This window comes from Seriola dumerili, unplaced genomic scaffold (genome assembly GCF_002260705.1).
Source record: "Seriola dumerili isolate Sdu_G_001 unplaced genomic scaffold, Sdu_1.0 BDQW01000138.1, whole genome shotgun sequence".
NCBI lineage: Eukaryota > Metazoa > Chordata > Actinopteri > Carangiformes > Carangidae > Seriola > Seriola dumerili.
Genome location: NW_019174393.1, coordinates 2537155 through 2554341, shown reverse-complemented (window position 1 = coordinate 2554341; position 17187 = coordinate 2537155). Strand labels below are relative to the sequence as shown.

General features: G+C 42.8%; 1 protein-coding gene across 2 annotated transcripts; it reads right to left on the bottom strand.

Annotated features, from left to right (window-relative positions):
* Nucleotides 1-1559: 1559 nt before the first annotated feature.
* vezt (vezatin, adherens junctions transmembrane protein) lies at nt 1560-16965 on the bottom strand. Of its 2 annotated transcripts, none has more exons than XM_022749392.1 (12): nt 16846-16965; nt 15475-15612; nt 10742-10831; nt 10445-10629; nt 8968-9252; nt 7708-7866; nt 7111-7258; nt 6152-6516; nt 5197-5390; nt 4555-4661; nt 4169-4376; nt 1560-3120 (listed from the first exon to the last, which is right to left on the bottom strand). In XM_022749392.1, exons 1-12 carry the CDS (start codon nt 16879-16881, stop codon nt 2564-2566), a joined length of 2472 nt encoding a protein of 823 aa, XP_022605113.1. In that variant the 5' UTR covers nt 16882-16965; the 3' UTR covers nt 1560-2563. The 2 variants fall into 2 exon arrangements, with proteins under 2 accessions (XP_022605113.1, XP_022605114.1); XM_022749393.1 differs by having other exon boundaries at nt 7708-7854.
* Nucleotides 16966-17187: the final 222 nt, after the last annotated feature.

Here is a 17187-nt window from a genome sequence, read left to right as displayed (position 1 = left end):
CTTAGTTATAAAAGAGTAAATGTTTCTAATAACTTCTAATAATCTTCAACAATGTGATGGATTTCATAAACTTATAGTATGTTTTTTTCTATAAAATCTGAATATGAAAAGTACTTATTTCTAATGGTTTGTCAAATAAATGTAGGGGAGTGAAAAGTATAATTTTTCCCTCTAAAATGTAATGAAGTTTGAAGTAGGATGAAATCAAAAAACCTAAGTGTAAGTACCTCAAAATTATACTGAAGCACAGGACTTGAGTAAGTGTGGGTCTGTGTGTAAGCCCTCAAAAGGCTTTATAGGGGAGCACCAGCTGTTGTGGGTCAGACAAGTGCAAAACCCCACTGAACATATCAAATAACTCACCAAACCTGTTTGTGAACCTCCGGCCATCACAGTCTCTGAAACATGAGCACGGTCTAATATCAGAAAAGACCACGGGAAACATTGAACACTTCCAGAATGGTATTTTATTTCACGTTGGAAAATGCAGGAGGGGGGTAGACCTCACCCCGGGGGAGGGTGCAAGGGTGGGGGGGGGGTGGGGGGGTCAGGACAAGGCAAACATGGAGACAAGAAAGACCGGGAAGGTGGAGGCATACATCAGGGCTGTCAGACTCTTCATGTGGAACATAAAGTTACAGATTGCCCTCACACAAGAGAAAAGCCAGTCTCTTCTTTTATTACCAAACCCGCACACACACACTCACACACAGAGGTATTTGATTTCAAACCTCACAGCAGCACAGTTCATTAAATTCATGCCACACAATTCAGTGTGAAAAACAAGGCTTCCTGACCTCTCCGCTGAGCGCGCCCCTGTAAACACAGACGCTGAGAAAGTTGGGATTGTTTCAGTCTTCATGAATTGTTCTTAGATACAATAGTGCTGTATTCCAAATATGTCGCTGCAAATGGGATTGAGAATGTATGTTGGTTCATATGTCCACTTCACCGTTACCCCCATTGTGTCCAATCGGAGACGGATCGCAGAAGAAGGGACAGAAATAAAGCGCAGAGAATAAAAATAGAATTCCACTTCCTCTTCTTGCACTTCATGTGTGTGTGTAGATCTGTCCGCCTATAAGATTTAAGGTCGGCTGACTTCAACCTTCTGCTGTAAAGGCCGTTCAGACAGAAAGCAAAGAGAATTCTCTCCTTGAGTCATTAACTTGAATTTAACCGTTTGCATTTATTAGACCCAAAACATCCAAAGTACCAACTACAGTGGTGGAAAGTAGCTAAGTACATTTACTCAAGTACTGTATGTATGTATTGTGTATTATACTTCGACTTCGCTGTAAATATTATACTTTTTACTCCTCTACATTCATTTGAAACTTTAGCTGCTTTCCAGTTTCAGATTAATAACCCAAAATATAACAACAAATAAATTAGGATGTATTTTTAGTTAAGATAAAATAAGACTCAATCTACCCTGCTGTGTATAAAGTAATTAAAATCAGCCCCACCTTTACCAGCTGCAACATTAAAGTGATGAACACATGAATCCATTCTTCTGAAATGAGCCACTCTGCATAATGAGGTTTTTTTTTTTTTTACTTGTAACAGAGTATTTCTACACTGTGCTGTTGCTACTTTTACCCATTTAAAGTTACAGCAGTTAGTTGTAAGTAAATGTAAACATTTTCTTCATTTATATAAATTTATATCATCTAACAAATTAAAGTGTTTATCAGGCTCTCCATCGAAATGTTAGTAAACCAAAAAAGCCACATAATTTGCTGTTTTATAATGTATAAAATAATGCACTGTAATTTCCTTAATAGAGACCTGATACTGTTTGATAAATATTATTAGATTTTATAAAAAATGTTTGACAAAAAATTCAAACTGTCGTTTCAAATGTCAACGACGAGCATTTGAAATCAATCAATATTTATATCTTTTACTTTATGATCTTTGTTTCAGCGTCTTTTTAAGAGAAATGAGTTGGTGGATTTTTTTGTTCAGCCACAACAACCTCAGCTTGTAAGTTGCCTGAGAGGCAAAACCCAGGGCAAAAAATAATAATCTAAATACTGAAGTGATCTTTGAGTGAATGAATCAAACTGAAACTGTCAGAATTATTTGCTTTCTGTCTGAACACACCTTTAGAGAATTACCGCTGCTATCTCCTCTCCACTGCTCCAGCACCAACACTTCCTCACAGTCACTCAGACTGAACCGTTACTCTTCTTCTCTTCTTATTTTTATGTCTGAAGCCAATCACTTGTTGCTTACACTCTTCGTTTCCACATCGACCGAGCGACTGTGAACACTTTACACAATGTGGATGTCACCAAGTTAAACTGCAGACATTCTGGTCTTCTGACCTCAACACTGTAGGTCGGGTTTTGTTTTAGTGGTTCTGGTACCTGAGTTTTAACAGCAAGAGAGCAGTAAGAATCGTGGGTAATGTACAGTAAGATGGACGGATGGGTAATAGAGAGTGAATCTGAAATATCTCCACAAGATAAGATGTAACACAGACTCATCGATGGAGGACATCGGACATAAATACAGTCTCTGCTCAGTGCTCGCTTTAAGCAGCGGAGGTTTATTTTCAGTCCTTGTCAGGGGTTCGTCTGTCGCTCTCCTCCTCTCCGTCTTCCTCTCCGTCCTCCTCCCCGTCGTCTCCGAACGTCTGCTCCTCCATGTTGATGAGCGAGTGCGAGCGTGCCGCCACCTGCGCGGCGATGGCGGAGCTGAAGCTGAGAGCCTCCGAGCCGTGGATCTCCGTCAGTCTATCCATCACAGACACGGCGGGGGCTTTAGGCTTCAGGAAGCAGTCCAGACCGTTCTGGGACTCCCCCTCCTGCAGGACCCCGTCGTACTGATGCAGCTCCGACGCTCCTCCTCCTCCTCTATTGCAGACCGAACCCCCCCCCAACTCCCCATCCTCCGCCTCCAGCCCACAGCTGAACTCCATCACCTGCTCGGTGGAGGGTTCAGGCCTCACCCTGCCGTCTTTTCCTTCCCCTTCCTCCCCTCCGTTTCCTGCAGACTGCTCTGATAGGTGGTTTCCCTCTTCATCACCACTTTCTGCTGGTGAAGGTGGAGCGTCTGATGGTTTGGTGGTGGGATCTGAACTCTCACCGCGAGCTGACGGCGTCACAGCAGCTGCCAGAGAAAGGAAGAAATATATGGTTTAAGTTTCGGAACATATTGAGTTGTAATTTTGACCCTGTAGTACAAACCTGACATGCTGATGTCTGATGTGATAGATACGACGCAGTGTTTCATCCAGCGCCATGTCACAATCCACCAACATAGACTTTCCACATATTTAACCAATTATTAAAATGAGAAATGAAATGACTTTAAGTTTTTTTCGCAGCTAAAAAAACAATTTGCACTAAACTCAAGTGACTCTTACAGATACAGTAGTCTCGCATGGCCAGACCCATCTACATGTACACATGGAGGCGCACACCGTCATTAAAACGGCTAATTCCAACAGTCCATAACCCAAAGAGACGTATCCACAATTATACTACAGAGGAAAAATCAACAAATCCTCACAGGTATTGATAAATCAATTATTCGACTGATCGACAGCAAACTGTGTTCCCAGTTATTCTTCAAGCAAAAATACAAAAAAAGTAATTTCCAAATTTTCTAGTTTTCTTAGTCTTCTATGAAATTAAATGAAATATTTTTGGGTTCCAGCCTGTTGGACAGACAACAAAAGACATTTGAAGACGTCACTGGGAACTCGGCAACTTTTCTGACATTTTATAAACCACTGGCAAAATAATGGATAATTCAATCAATAACAAAAATCATCATTAGTTGCAGCCCTGAAAGACATTACATTAAGAAAAGGACCACAAGCAGTTCTTAAAAGTGGCTTCACTAAGTATTGATTACCAAATTCCTTTTAACACAATATAATGAGCTCAATAAATCACGTAAATGATTAATTAAAATAAAAACAATCAACATTTAAGTTCATTTGAATGTAAGTGTAAGTGATGAGTAGTAAACTGGTTGTCTAAGGAAAACCCACAGACAGTCATCGTACTATCTTTGACGATGCATCGTTGTGAGTGGATTTGCCAGAAGAACCCACCAGCAGATTTTATCATCCGGAGCATCAGCAGAGACACTCAGTCATTCCAGATAAAACCAGCCTCATTCTAAGAATATCAGCAACAGCAGCGCAGACCTTGGTCGTTGAAGAGCAGCTGCTTCCTCTTCATCCTCTCCCCCTCCGACGCACGGAAGCCCAGAACAGCTTTTAGCTCTGACAGGACGCGGCGAGACTCCTCCCTCTCCCGCCGCTGACGTTCCCGTTCCTCCGGTGACAACATGTCGGACCAGGACCCTCGGCCTTCGCCGTCAGAGTCTGAGTCGGACACGTACGCCTCCCACTCCTGGTCCAACAAAAAAGTAGGAGAGATTGACAACAGGGAAACATGATGAGGAGAAGAAGGATGGGAAAGGTGTTTAGTATCAATTTTAAAGGCCACACCAGGAACGTTTACAGAAATCCTGACTGATGAGGGACTTTCTGTGTAAATATAGTTGTGAAAGGTGGAGATCTGATCTCACCAGCTCCTCTGGCACAGGGTCTCTGTCCAGGATCAGGGGGTATGATGGAGGAGGAGCAGGAATCTCAGATTCAGGAGTCCCACACTGCTCCAGACCCTCTACGTTACCTGCAGAGATGATGTAAACTCCCATTAATGCAACAAAATGACCTCAACAACGTGGTATCGGAGCCTGGTCACAGCGCTGACGGCTGCGCTCCGGTTGGTCTGTTCTGTTTCATGTCCCACATTCTGGAACAGCTACTTCCTCCATGACTGGCAACAGTCTTGAGTCACGGTAAAGGAAGGAGGAAGTCTGTGCTAAAAATAGACCTATTGTAAATATGGAAACCAATATAGTACTAAAGAGGGGGTCACTGTGCTGATGTATAAGGCAAAGGTGTTAACTAGCACTGAACCTTCAAGTATGTGGTCATAATTTCAGATTTAAACAGCATGTAGTTGTTTTTATGTTTATTAAAATGTCTGGTTATTGTTATTAAACTTATATTGTAAGTATTATTGTTATTAATGTCTGTTTTATTGTTTTATTCACTGTTGACGTGATTGTTCCTCATGAACTTGTTGCATCTTTTTAAAACTTTTACTCTGAAAGGATTAAAACTAACATCCAGAGTGTGTTTGTTTTTTAGCGTTCGCTCACCCGGACAGGCGTTGGCCCGTCTCAGCATGCGATCCACCTGGCTGATGGTGTCCTCCCAGCAGCCCGTGCTGGCCTGCATGTGCGGGTGCAGCTGGTGCAGCCGGTCGCTGAGGTCCTGGTAGCCCTCGCACGTCAGCTCCGTCAGCTCCTTGGACACCATCAGCTTCTCCAGGTCGTCCTCCAGGATGATCATCCTGACGACACCAGACACGTAGGTGAAACACGTTTCCACGACATTATACAGCCCATTAAAATATCTCAGTCTTTTGTATGCAATATACATTTCATAATCTTTAAAATCCAGACAGAAGTGGGTGTAATATATTCACAATCAATAATAAAGTCATGGGAAAGACAGTAAATAGCATGTGAATGAATGTGAAAAATATTTAGAGGAATCTCCTTAATTCCATTTCAGCTTCTTTTCAACAGTCCACATCTCATCTTATGCAACAATAATCTCACTTCTCAGTTGTCGCAGACTTTAAAAATCCTCCTTTGACTCATCTGCTTCTCTTAATCTCCATCTGTGTCTTTGTGACTGTGATGGATTTAACAGGGGAATTCAGTGAGGGATAAAAACTTTTAACTGTTCTACTTATGAATCAGTCTACTTCCTGGAAATGATATCTGCTATTTCTTAGATTTAGTGAAAGTGACTCCATGTTTAAAATGTTTGTAATTTCTTTAATGATTTTTGTTTTCATTGGAAATGTGACGTAATTTTGTTTCCCTTAGCACAGTGACCTGTTACCTGGTACGCTGTGAAAATGTTGCTGTGATGTCCCTCAAACCTCACTTCCTATGTCCGTATGCACATCGTCTTTACTTTATTTCTACTTCTGCGTTGCTGCTGCAGTGACCCACTTTCACAATACCGACTGTTAGAGTCTCATCTCATTTTATGGGTGTAGAATGAGGCCAGTCAGGGTTTTCATGTACGTGTGTGTCTCACTCGCTGAGCAGGGCCTTGAGGTGCAGCTGCAGGCTCCGGATGGACGTGTGCAGGGTGTTGAGCTCTCGGCACTTCTCCCTGGCCCGTCCGGTCCTGTCGGAGCCCGTCGTCCTCGGCTGGGTTTCGAAGTGCCGGTGGAAGTCGTAGCTGCGCTGCACTTCACCGAGGCAGCTGGCCAGAGCGTGATGCAGCGGCTCGGTCACTGCGGCGATGGAGCGGTGGAGCGGGGGCAGAGGAGGCAGAGTAGGGGAGGTCTCTGCTTTGGGTGCACCCTCTTCTGCCTCCTCTATTCGGCGTGGCGACAGCAGAAGGGCCAGTCGACGGAAACACTCAGAGCTTTGTCCCACCCACAGCTGGAACAGCATCTGCAGGAGGACAAGCCAACAAATACCAGCTTAATAACATCCTGTTTGGAGCTTTATACATCGGCCAACTTGTAAAAAAAAAAAATATGTCATCATATTACCACCACCGTTCTTTCCTTTCTTTCTTTGACCTTTGACATAGTCTTTTAACTGTTGGTGGCTTCAGGCCTTTTTACTTCAAAAACCAAACTGAGGCCAGTGCATGAATACACTTTCTGTCACACTATCACTTTACTCAAAGCGCCGAAGGATAAAAGAAAGTGGGCCACTTGATAAAAGAGAAAGTGTTTGCAAGATGCTAAGCAGAAAAGACGAGCAGCAGAGAAGTGAAGTAGAAAGATTTGGATTAATGCATCAAGAAGTTTCAATCGGTATTTTGACACTTTCAATGGTAAAAACTTCAAACTGTTGTAACCAACATGTAGTGAAGCAAGAATATCACTTTAAAACAGCATAAACAGGACAGGAATCACATTCAATTTAACTGATTATTAATAAAGTCCAGGTCATCGCCTGTTCCACCTCCCTGCACCACCACTTCTTGTTTTCTCTACCTGCACCCCCCCCCTGCCAGGTTGAACCCTCAGGCCTCACCTTCAGGGCGGGCAGGCTGTAGTCGTCCGTCAGCTCCTGGGCCTGCTCATCACCCAGGTGCTCGATGCCCAGGCCGAGCCCCAGCTCCTTCAGAGGCACCGCAGACACATAGTTGGTCACGTTATCGATCTCAGAGTTCAGAGGAAACGTTGGAGGGGGTTAAGGACACACCACACGACACACCTAGAAAAAGCTACATATTGTTTCATTTCAATTAATGGAGGGGTTTTTTTTGTGACCCGACAATAACAAGTAACATTTCCTGGGATTTCCAACCAGGAATCAGTGTTTTCCTGCTTACGAATGACTGTTAACCTCAAACGACAAAAGACTCCAATCACATTTTCCCTTCAAGAGATTTCCCTTCCACACTCCAGAGAGATTGAACAATGCTTTAAGAACGGGCCGCACAGTTCCAAACCACAAGATGCAAGAATAGATATTTGAACAACAGAGAAAAGATTTGTGCTGCTTTTAAAGGACCTGAATAGTTATATGGATTTGTTTACGCAACAAAAAGTCCTAAGTCATAAGTTGTAGGCTGGTCTCCCCGTGTCCTTAAAAGAAGACACACTGAGCTGTCCAGGTAAAGGATATGCCTTGAGCATGTGACAGGTGGCTCTCCTCGAGGATCTGAAGGCTGAGCGGAGCGCCCGGTACAGGGACTTCCTCAGTCCAATCAGCTGCTGGCCGCGTGGCACCGCCCCCGGCCCCGCCCTGCTAAAGGAGCTGGCCGCACTCACCCTGTCGAGCAAACTTGACAAGTGAAATGTGATACAACTGTGGAGACGTCCCAAAGAGGCAGGGGGGCACACACAACACTGAACACCACATCAGCTAAAGACGACACACAGAGACGTTTGCTACAACATACTGAGACGATTCAGACACGGACACTACACAGGCATGTTACTCTACCAGGCTGCAGTGGCAAACAAGACTCTTTCACATGCTATTAAAGGAATAGTTTGACATTTTGGGAAACTTGGGACAGTTCGATGAAAAGATTGATATGACTCTCCTTTCTGTGCGCTGAGCAGCCGATTAGCTTGGCTTAGCATAAAGACGAACAATTATTCTCAATTTATCTGATGATGATTATTTTGTCAATTAATCTGTTTATGTCTATAAAACATAAAAAAATGCCCATTACAACAAGCCGACAGCTTCAACTGTTATAGTGATATATGACAAAGAAATGCAAGAGATCTCTCATTTTAGAGGCTGGAATCAGAGATTGTTGCCTCGTTTCACTGTTTTTGCATGAAAAACCTCTCCAACAATTAACCATTATTATTTTTCTGTTGATCGACATATCATTTCATCTTTGAACACTTTATATCTCCTTTGTTTAAAACCTATGTGTAAAAGGAGGAAGGGTACATGGATTCTGTTACCTTTAGACGGAGCCAGGCTAGCTGTTTCCCCCTGTTTCCAGTCTTTATGCTAAGCTAAGCTAAGTTACAGTCAGCTGTAGCTTCATATTTACTGTGCAGACACAAGAGTATTGATCTTCTGATCTGACAGAATAAATAAACATGTTTCCAAAAATGTTAAACTAGTTCTTTAAATCACTTCGTATAATACTAGTTTACAATGTTCTTCTATAATGCTAAAGCTATACACACAAACAGAGACGGTGATGTGTAAAATAAGTACTTCTCCAACATGTAAAATAAAAAGCCTATGGACACACTACCTGACGAGGTAGGTTAATTAACTGCCAACAAAGGAGGGGATTAATTGAGCAGGCTTGGACCAAGCAGTGACAACTGGGAGATTATGACGGGATATGAATTCACATCATCATTATGTGGTTGGGTGATGGGCAGGGGGACATAAAACGAACACACTTACAGGGTGAACCCTCTGGAGATGACCTCGGTCTCCTGCACCAGACGCAGGGCTTTGCGAGACAGGCCGGTCAGAGTCTTGCTGTTGTGGACCAGACTCTGGAGCTGCGTGGCCCTGGCGTGGACGGCCCTCTGCATGCGGCCCCGTCTCCACAGCGTGATCCCCCTCAGCCCCACCCAGCCCAGCAGGGCCAGGCCCCACGGCGCCACAGCCAGAGACCAGAGGCCCTCAGATGCAGAGCAGAGACCCAGCAGCACCGCAGCCAGGCCCACCAGCCCCGCCATGTCCCTGAGAGCGAACAGGAGGGAATTATGACCAGAACGTGGAACCTTTAGATGCTCAGATCTCTACTGGACCACGAGTAAAAGGGATCTCTGTCAATTTATTAGTCTTGGGGAATTCACATGAAACAATGCAGCATGTTGCTGTTTTAATTTCATCCCCTTGGTATCAGCCTGTTTACTGTTCACTCCCCTCCATCTGAATCACAGTTGGATTAAATTACTATGCTAATGCTAATCCAACATTTCCTAATCCTGTTAGCTCACATTTAAAGCATTCAACCGGCAAAACATGGAGTGGCTTTCATTGTGATGCAGGAAACATGACGTATTTATCACAGACTTTAACACTGACTGTGAGAATCTGTGGACATTTCATGTCAGTAGATCAGTTTTAAATATTGCAGGGAGTAATAGAACAAGAACACTTCAGACAAGTGCAATTTCATGCACATAGCTTTACATATTTTCTCTTTTTTATTCATTTATATATTATCGCATAAGTATTTTTATATTTGATGATTATATTATATGATTCTTTATCTTTTTATCTTTACCTTTGTAATCTACTTCCTAACCTAACAGTAACCTAACCTGATTTCCCCCCTGGGATCAATAAAGGATTCTGATTCTGATTCTGATTCTGATTCTGATTCAAACAGCCACACTGAGCTGCCAGATGAAGGTGACCGACTTCACTGCGCCTTGCTGTTACTTGCGCCGTGTGCAGCATCAGAATCAGATCCAGGACTGAAATCTTCACGATTACAAAATTAGGGTAATCGAGTTTGGGTTTAGAGGAAACAAATTTGTTGGCATGTGGGTGTTTACCACGCAGAGAGGTTCTGAAGACTCAACTGAGTTGCCTTAAGGAGAGTGGATACTTTGGATGTTTAGGGAAGTCAGTATTCTTAACTCAATTTTCACTTAACTAAAACAGCTCTAGCATTTTTATCACAAAGTCAAAAAGCGTTGAAAATTACAAATACATATGCAACTCAGTACCTTTTCCTTGTAGTAAAGAATATCTAAGAAACAGTATTATACTATAAGGGGAGTTGATTCAACTGTGTCAGGCTATAGTTTCAGTTTGTGCTGCTGTTGTATTGGAAAGTATTATATTCTCTGGTGATCCAATTATCTTGCCCCACCACTGTACGTGTGTGTGTGTGTGCGTTTGTGTATGTGTGTGCATGTACCATAGGGAGGGCCTGGCAATGAGGCTTGGTCTGGGCAGGGTGCTCGCTCGGCTGGGTGAGCCAGAGGGCGAGGAGGCGAGGGTGAGCAGGCTCGGGTCTAACAGCTCGATCAGCTCCACATCCTCCTGCAGCAGCACGTCCTGGTCCAGAATGCACCTCACCGAGTACTGGCCGAACACGCAGTCCTGCCAGATGGAAGGAAAGAACATTTTTTGAAGACATTTCAAGAATAAAACAGAGGGAAGGTGATGGAAGTTTTAGTGTCAGCATTCCTTTCTGTTTCCCAGTCGACCGTACCAGTTGCTGCTCCAGCTTATGAGATGCAGCTGCCTGGTGAATCGGGCTCCATCTCCACAGGGTCTCAGCCAGTCTCCAAAGCCATCCTCCCTGCAAGTCACACACAGGGACAAGATTATAATACAGCCAATTAAGTAAGAGCCCCACTGCAGTTTTATTCAGCGCTTTATTCTCTAATTCAGCCCCAGTGGATCATTTAAGTTGAAATATATTCCATATTAAAACACTAAATGATTCACCTGCAATCCTTACAGTCCTTCTGAAGTGCTGCTCTAACCTTGACTGCATTTCCCAGTAATCACACACAACCAATAACAAGTGTGCACGCACACTCGCTCTCACTCTAAAGGAGTATCCCCGGAGACAAACTCTTTCAGGCAACAACAATAAGTGCAATGTGTGTCTGTGCAACACTCGCTCCGGGGTCTTTTATAGCAGCACTGTGGCACAAAAACCACATCACTACTGGATTTTCTACTTTGGAAATATAACTAAGTGTTTACATTTTCGGCATCAATAAAACTCAAACTTTTATCCTTTCAGCAATACACAGCTGTCAGACAGAAAGGAAGGCTTCTTTTATAGATCCAAAAAAAGAAAATAAAAAATAAAAACAAAAACTTTGTTCGCCTACAGTTCACAGAGACACACATTTCTGTTTCATTCTTTGCTTCCAAGGAGTCTCTCTATTCCCAGCACCGGGGGACTTCCAGTGTAAACACTCTGAGATGTCCAGACAGCTTCACCTTTTAAGTGCACTGACATTTCAATTCAGAACAAACCTCAGGCGTTTCAAGATGTTGTAAGTTTTTCTTCCAACTGCTAAGAGCCTGGAAACAATCCTAAACTGTGTAAAGCCTAATCATGAATAGGATCTACTATTCACTAATCTACTTAGTTGTTTAGAGGCATCACTGAAATTCTTTGTTTCAGAAATGGGAACTGAGAGATGTTTGTATGTTGAGCCTTTGGCTTTATTCTTTATCTGTTCAGTTAAAAAACAGAGAATCCTGTAGATAATAACATCCTGTGATGTGTGTGTGTGTGTGTGTGTGTGTGTGTGTGTGTGTGTGTGTGTGTGTGTGTGTGTGTGTGGGCTCCCACTCGTGGCAAAAACATGGGGTTATTGATCCAGACTGGGCAGCCTGCACGCTGACCCTTTTCTGGGGGGTAAAGCGCAAGTGTTATTAGTCTAAAGGCCGCAGTCATATTGATTACTGATTGGAGACTGAGCTTCAGGACTGGGCATTCACACAACACTGGTCATCAGTCTCAGCCAACAGTGTGTGTGTGTGTGTGTGTGTGCACTCACAAACTAGGGCACGACTCTGCTCAGTCTCCTCTCCGGTGTCAAAGCAGCAAATCCCATCTGATGCTACCACAGAGGTGATGTAAACCTTGTACAGGTTAAAACTCTCGCTGCAGTTAATATCCTGCCTCGGTCGTGTTTTTGCTCATCAGTATTCTGCTGGTGTGACTTCAGCTTCCAGACCCTACACTCATTTTTTTTACTATGTGAGACAATGAACACACTCAGCGCAGGCAACTGGGTATGATAACGTGTATTTGTACAACAGGTGCTGCAGAATCAATCAGTCGTTTATTCAACTGGCAGAAACTTAAAGGAGCTAATGTATATGTAAGTTTATGCTATTGCTACATAGCTAACGTTAGCATTACCAGCTGTTTACTTACCAGGCTAGCAAAACTTACAAATACCCTTTAACTGACAATTCTAGTAACTGATTCATACTTATACACCACTGACTGTGTCATTCTCTGAGCCCAGTTTCATATAAATATATATTTTTAAATCACTGTTAATGTAAATTGGGTTTTGGGTTTAAAACATGGAGAAATTCATAAATAATGAAAATAATTATTAGCTGCAACACTGACAGTAAATATAAAGTGCATAAAAATGAAAAGAAAGGTGATTGGAGAAGGGTGCACTGTACCAGTTTATATACTGGCTCAAAGCAATCCTCCAATGTACAGTTATGATCCTATATTTGCCTAAGAAGCAGTGTTACCAAACTGTAATAAATCACCCAGGCAAATAAGGTTTTACAGTATGCTGCAACTAATGACTTTCAATCCTAGTTAATCTGCACATTATTTTCCCAATTAACTGACTAACAGTGTGGTCAATAAAAGAGAAACAGAAAAAAAGCCCACTACACATTTCTAAAGCCCAAAGTGATGTATTTAGATTCCTTGTTTTGTCCAACCAACAGTCCAGTTTAACGTCATATATAATAACAAGGAGCAATAAATCCTACATTAGCGAAGCTGGGACCAAAGAATGTTTGACATTTTTGGCTAAAAAAACAAAAGACTCAAATGATTCATCAATTATCTGCACAGTTGTAGATTAATTGCTTCAGCTCTAGGTTAGGGCAGATGAGAATGACTGTGCAGCAGTTTACATACTGGCTGGCTAAAGGCAATCCTCCCGTTTACTCCTATGCTCACTTATTTGCTTCAGCAGGAAAACCACAAAGTAAGAACTCAACCAGGAAGATATGGTTATACAATATGTAAATGTGATGTTGTAAAACACTAAGCCGAAGCATGTTTCATCTTTCCAATATTTAATGTCTCATCTCCTGCGTGACTACATGAGACACATTTAATTTAAAAATTCAACTGAACACCTGAAGTCCAGAGCTTCACACTCACATTTAGACCTGAGACTACGATTAAAATCCTTTACGATCACGAGAGGGTATAAGGAATGCATTATGTAATGTTACTAAAACAGTATAAACATACAGATGAATTTACATGACCTCCAAAATATCAGCATGTCAGGTCAAGGACATTTGCACATACTGGTCATACCACAAATGATAGCTCAGTTTGGCCCTTTACTGCTAATGAACAACAAACAGTGCGCTCTGTCAACGTGAACAAACTGTTTGCCTCGGTTCCGACTTTCTCTGGGCTTCAGGAAACTGGTCACAGAGGGACGACCCTAAAGCTTTCCTGTCTGATCTGAATCCCTCATCCTCCTTTACTCCTTAGAACAACAGTGTAGCAGAGAGGAAGCATGACACGCACGGAAAGTTCCTGAATGAAGAAAACACAACACAGCTTCCCGTCGCAAGAGGCGGGGGGAGAACGAGGAGAGGATGAGAGTCATGTGATCCTTTCTGAGCTTCCCAGGAGGCATTACTCGTCCGACTGAATCACAGGTCAACTCATACTACAGTCATCGACTGTTACATGAATGCAAGTGCCATTAAAAGTTCATACTTTTAATCCTTTGATTGCAGAGTTGTAGAGCGCACAGGGCCATTAAAACAGGCATACACATGTGATTTTCAACAGAACGCACACACAGAGACACACACAGTTTGTAAGAGGATGCTCACAGAGGCAGGAATAACGTCAGAGAGAAAGCAGAGTCAGTCTCAGTAATCGCATTTGGGCTATCTCTTCTAAAATCAGCACAACACCAGGCACAAGAGCCAGAGTTTCTCATGCTTAAAGTAAATCTGCTGTGTGTGATCAGAGAAAAGAACATGCAACACGAAATACCTGTAAGTGTGTGCACGGAGCCCTTCGCGCCATGTCTGCCTAATCTTGTCTGACTGAAGTGAAGCATGTAAACCAGTATACATAACAGTCTGTGGGTGACTGCGTGCTAGTATATGTGTCTGAGTCAATAGCCAAATTAATTACTTTCTGTCTGACTGCACAGTTCAAACAGTGACATTCACACGTGCACACACACACAAACACACCACGAACCGGGTCAGGGATACAGATCGTTTGGAGAGAAATAATGGAGGCTGCTGGATAAGGATACGGATACAGAGGGACCTGACGAGAAACTTCTGACATATGATCTACAACTGAAATGATCATTTGATTAATTTGGGGTTGCAATTACTGATTATTTTCATTATCAATTCATCTGGAGACCATTTTCACAACTATTCAAGAAATCAATGATCTATAATGTCTCAAACTGAAGGACATTCAGTTTACAATGATATATTGGCCACAATATATTTCTCAGTTCTCAGTTTTCACCATTTATTCACATTTTATACAGCACTTATTCAATTATTCAAGAATATAAATTACAATTATTCTTACTGACTGAAGTAACTGATGATGAAAATAATGCTTAGTTGGAGCCTTAATATGATTATTTATTGCTTTTATACTTTTACGTTTTACGATCTACTTCATGGTGAGCTATGGATATGAAAACAGCCTTTTGGCACATTTACAGTCATCTTCATTAAAGTGCACGAGCCTGTTAAATAACCCAATAAATTAAGTATTACAGCTCCAGTCTCCAGAAAAAGACAGGTGAATAGTTAACATCAGTTAGTCTAGTTACAATGTTAGCCTCCTATAAGCATTCATTCTGCTTGTTGTTTAATGGTTGATGGATGATGACTGGAAGTACACCAGGTGTTATTTCTGTGCATGCTGTCATTGATGTTCATTATTTCATGTGAGCTTGCTTAGCTTATGTTTTGCATATCTTTGTTATATGTTTTATGTATTTATTTATGTATGTGTTTTCTGTTTTTCACCTGGCTGCAAATTTCCTGTTTCCTTGTGAAAAAAACTAACACATCAGAGATGAAATTAAATGTTTCAATTGAATCAGCAAGCTTAGCTAAAGAAAACAAATCATTCATTTATGCGAGAACAGCAGAGCTGGCAGCAGTGGCTTGTGGGACAGTTGTGACAGTGACTGAGAAACTCACTGAAGTTTTCTGTGGATCTTCGTCAGGAGAGGGGAGGTCTCCCTCTTGTCCGCCATATTCCTCCTCCTGTGATGCCGTTGGACATGCCTCAAAGTCTGTGTGCCCTAGATCGTGCAGGTATTGGAAAAGAGGAGAGTTCTGCAGAGAAAAAGAGAAAGAGACACAGTCAGAGACTGAACAGTGATGGATGAGAAGGAGGGTGGGAGACAGATGGATAGAGAAGAAGCTAAGGAAAGAAAATGTGGTGATTAGGTCATCAGCCTCATGCGGGTCGAGCTGACACTGATCCTGATTTTTCTGTAGTTTTTCCCCATTGTGAATCCAAAGGTATCTGAACACTAATAAGCGAAGGGAGAAGCATCACCGATTCGCTGAGCCGGTCTACTTTGCCCTCTGGATTCATCAGCTGAAGTTGAGACTCCACCCTCATCCATAGCCTCTATCTCTCCTCCATGCCACTTACTTTTCTATTCTGGGAAGAATGCTGTAAAGCCTGCTGCTTTCACATGTCAATGTGTAAATCAACACACACACAGATGCCAGGATTGTCTTTTGAGCCTTTCCATGCAGCCAAGATTCCCCTTAATTCCTCTCTCCAGCCTGGGAACTGGACACGAAATGTGAGCACAAGTTATCATGGAATAATCCGATCTTCTTGCATAAGATTAAACACAGGCGATGCTGTTTCTTTCCCTGAACAGAGAAAGCTCAGAACCAAATCAGCCATGAAATAAGCATAGAGGAGGAGAAACATCCCATGCTAGAATTTGCCCAAAAGATGCCTGACCCACTTCTCTGCCAGCTGCTGGGAAAACATCACTCTGAGCATCTGTGCTGTGTGATGTGAGCATCCCATTTTAATGTAATCAACCATCACCCACCACAACACACTGTAGATAGCAGTCAAGACAACGAAATGCTACTCACATGCATTGTCACACGAAGTCGCAGCTCATGTTGTCACCATCCAGATGTAGCTACGCGTGTGTGTGTGTGTATGTGTATGTGTGTGTGTCCTTTTTTCAGAACCGACGCATTGAATCTGGTCATCCCCACCCCACCTCCAGCAAGTCTAGTAATGATGAAACACCTACAACAATGCGCCCACTAGCCCAGCTCAGCAGCTCTCATGACCACCAAAGCTCCTTGGCAGGAACCCATTTATCCGCCAGCCAGATATGTGGATTTGTTTTGCACTGACAATGCACAGCAACAGGGCAAACGGCTGCTTCTGTGAAGCTAGCATGCCTACTAGCCTCGCTAAGCTAGCTGTCGTGTTAATGAATCTTGCGCGGTATATTTACCTCAGACCTCAGGAGGCATGACAAAGCATTACAAGTTTCGATAAAGAACAGCGGCAAAGATACAAACCTCAAATACCACATCTTCATCGAACTCTTCAGTCATTGCTCTCCGCCATCTATACGCAGCCCGTTCAGCATTATGAAGTTGTAGGCGACAGTAGTCGGCAACAGCCGTTGAGAAGTTGATAGTTAGCCGGTGGCTAAACTTCGCGTAAAACTACAATTCCCTTGATGCTCGCCTTCAACCGCCGCTTCCTCGCGTGCAACGATCAATCGCTCGAGCGAGTTAGACCGCCCCAAGTGGTCGCGAGAGGCAACCGTTGGGAAAGCCAGGGGTGTGAAGTTAGTGGAAAACAGCAGGTGAACTACCTTCAAAATAAAATCCACACACTTTTTATCGATAATGCTG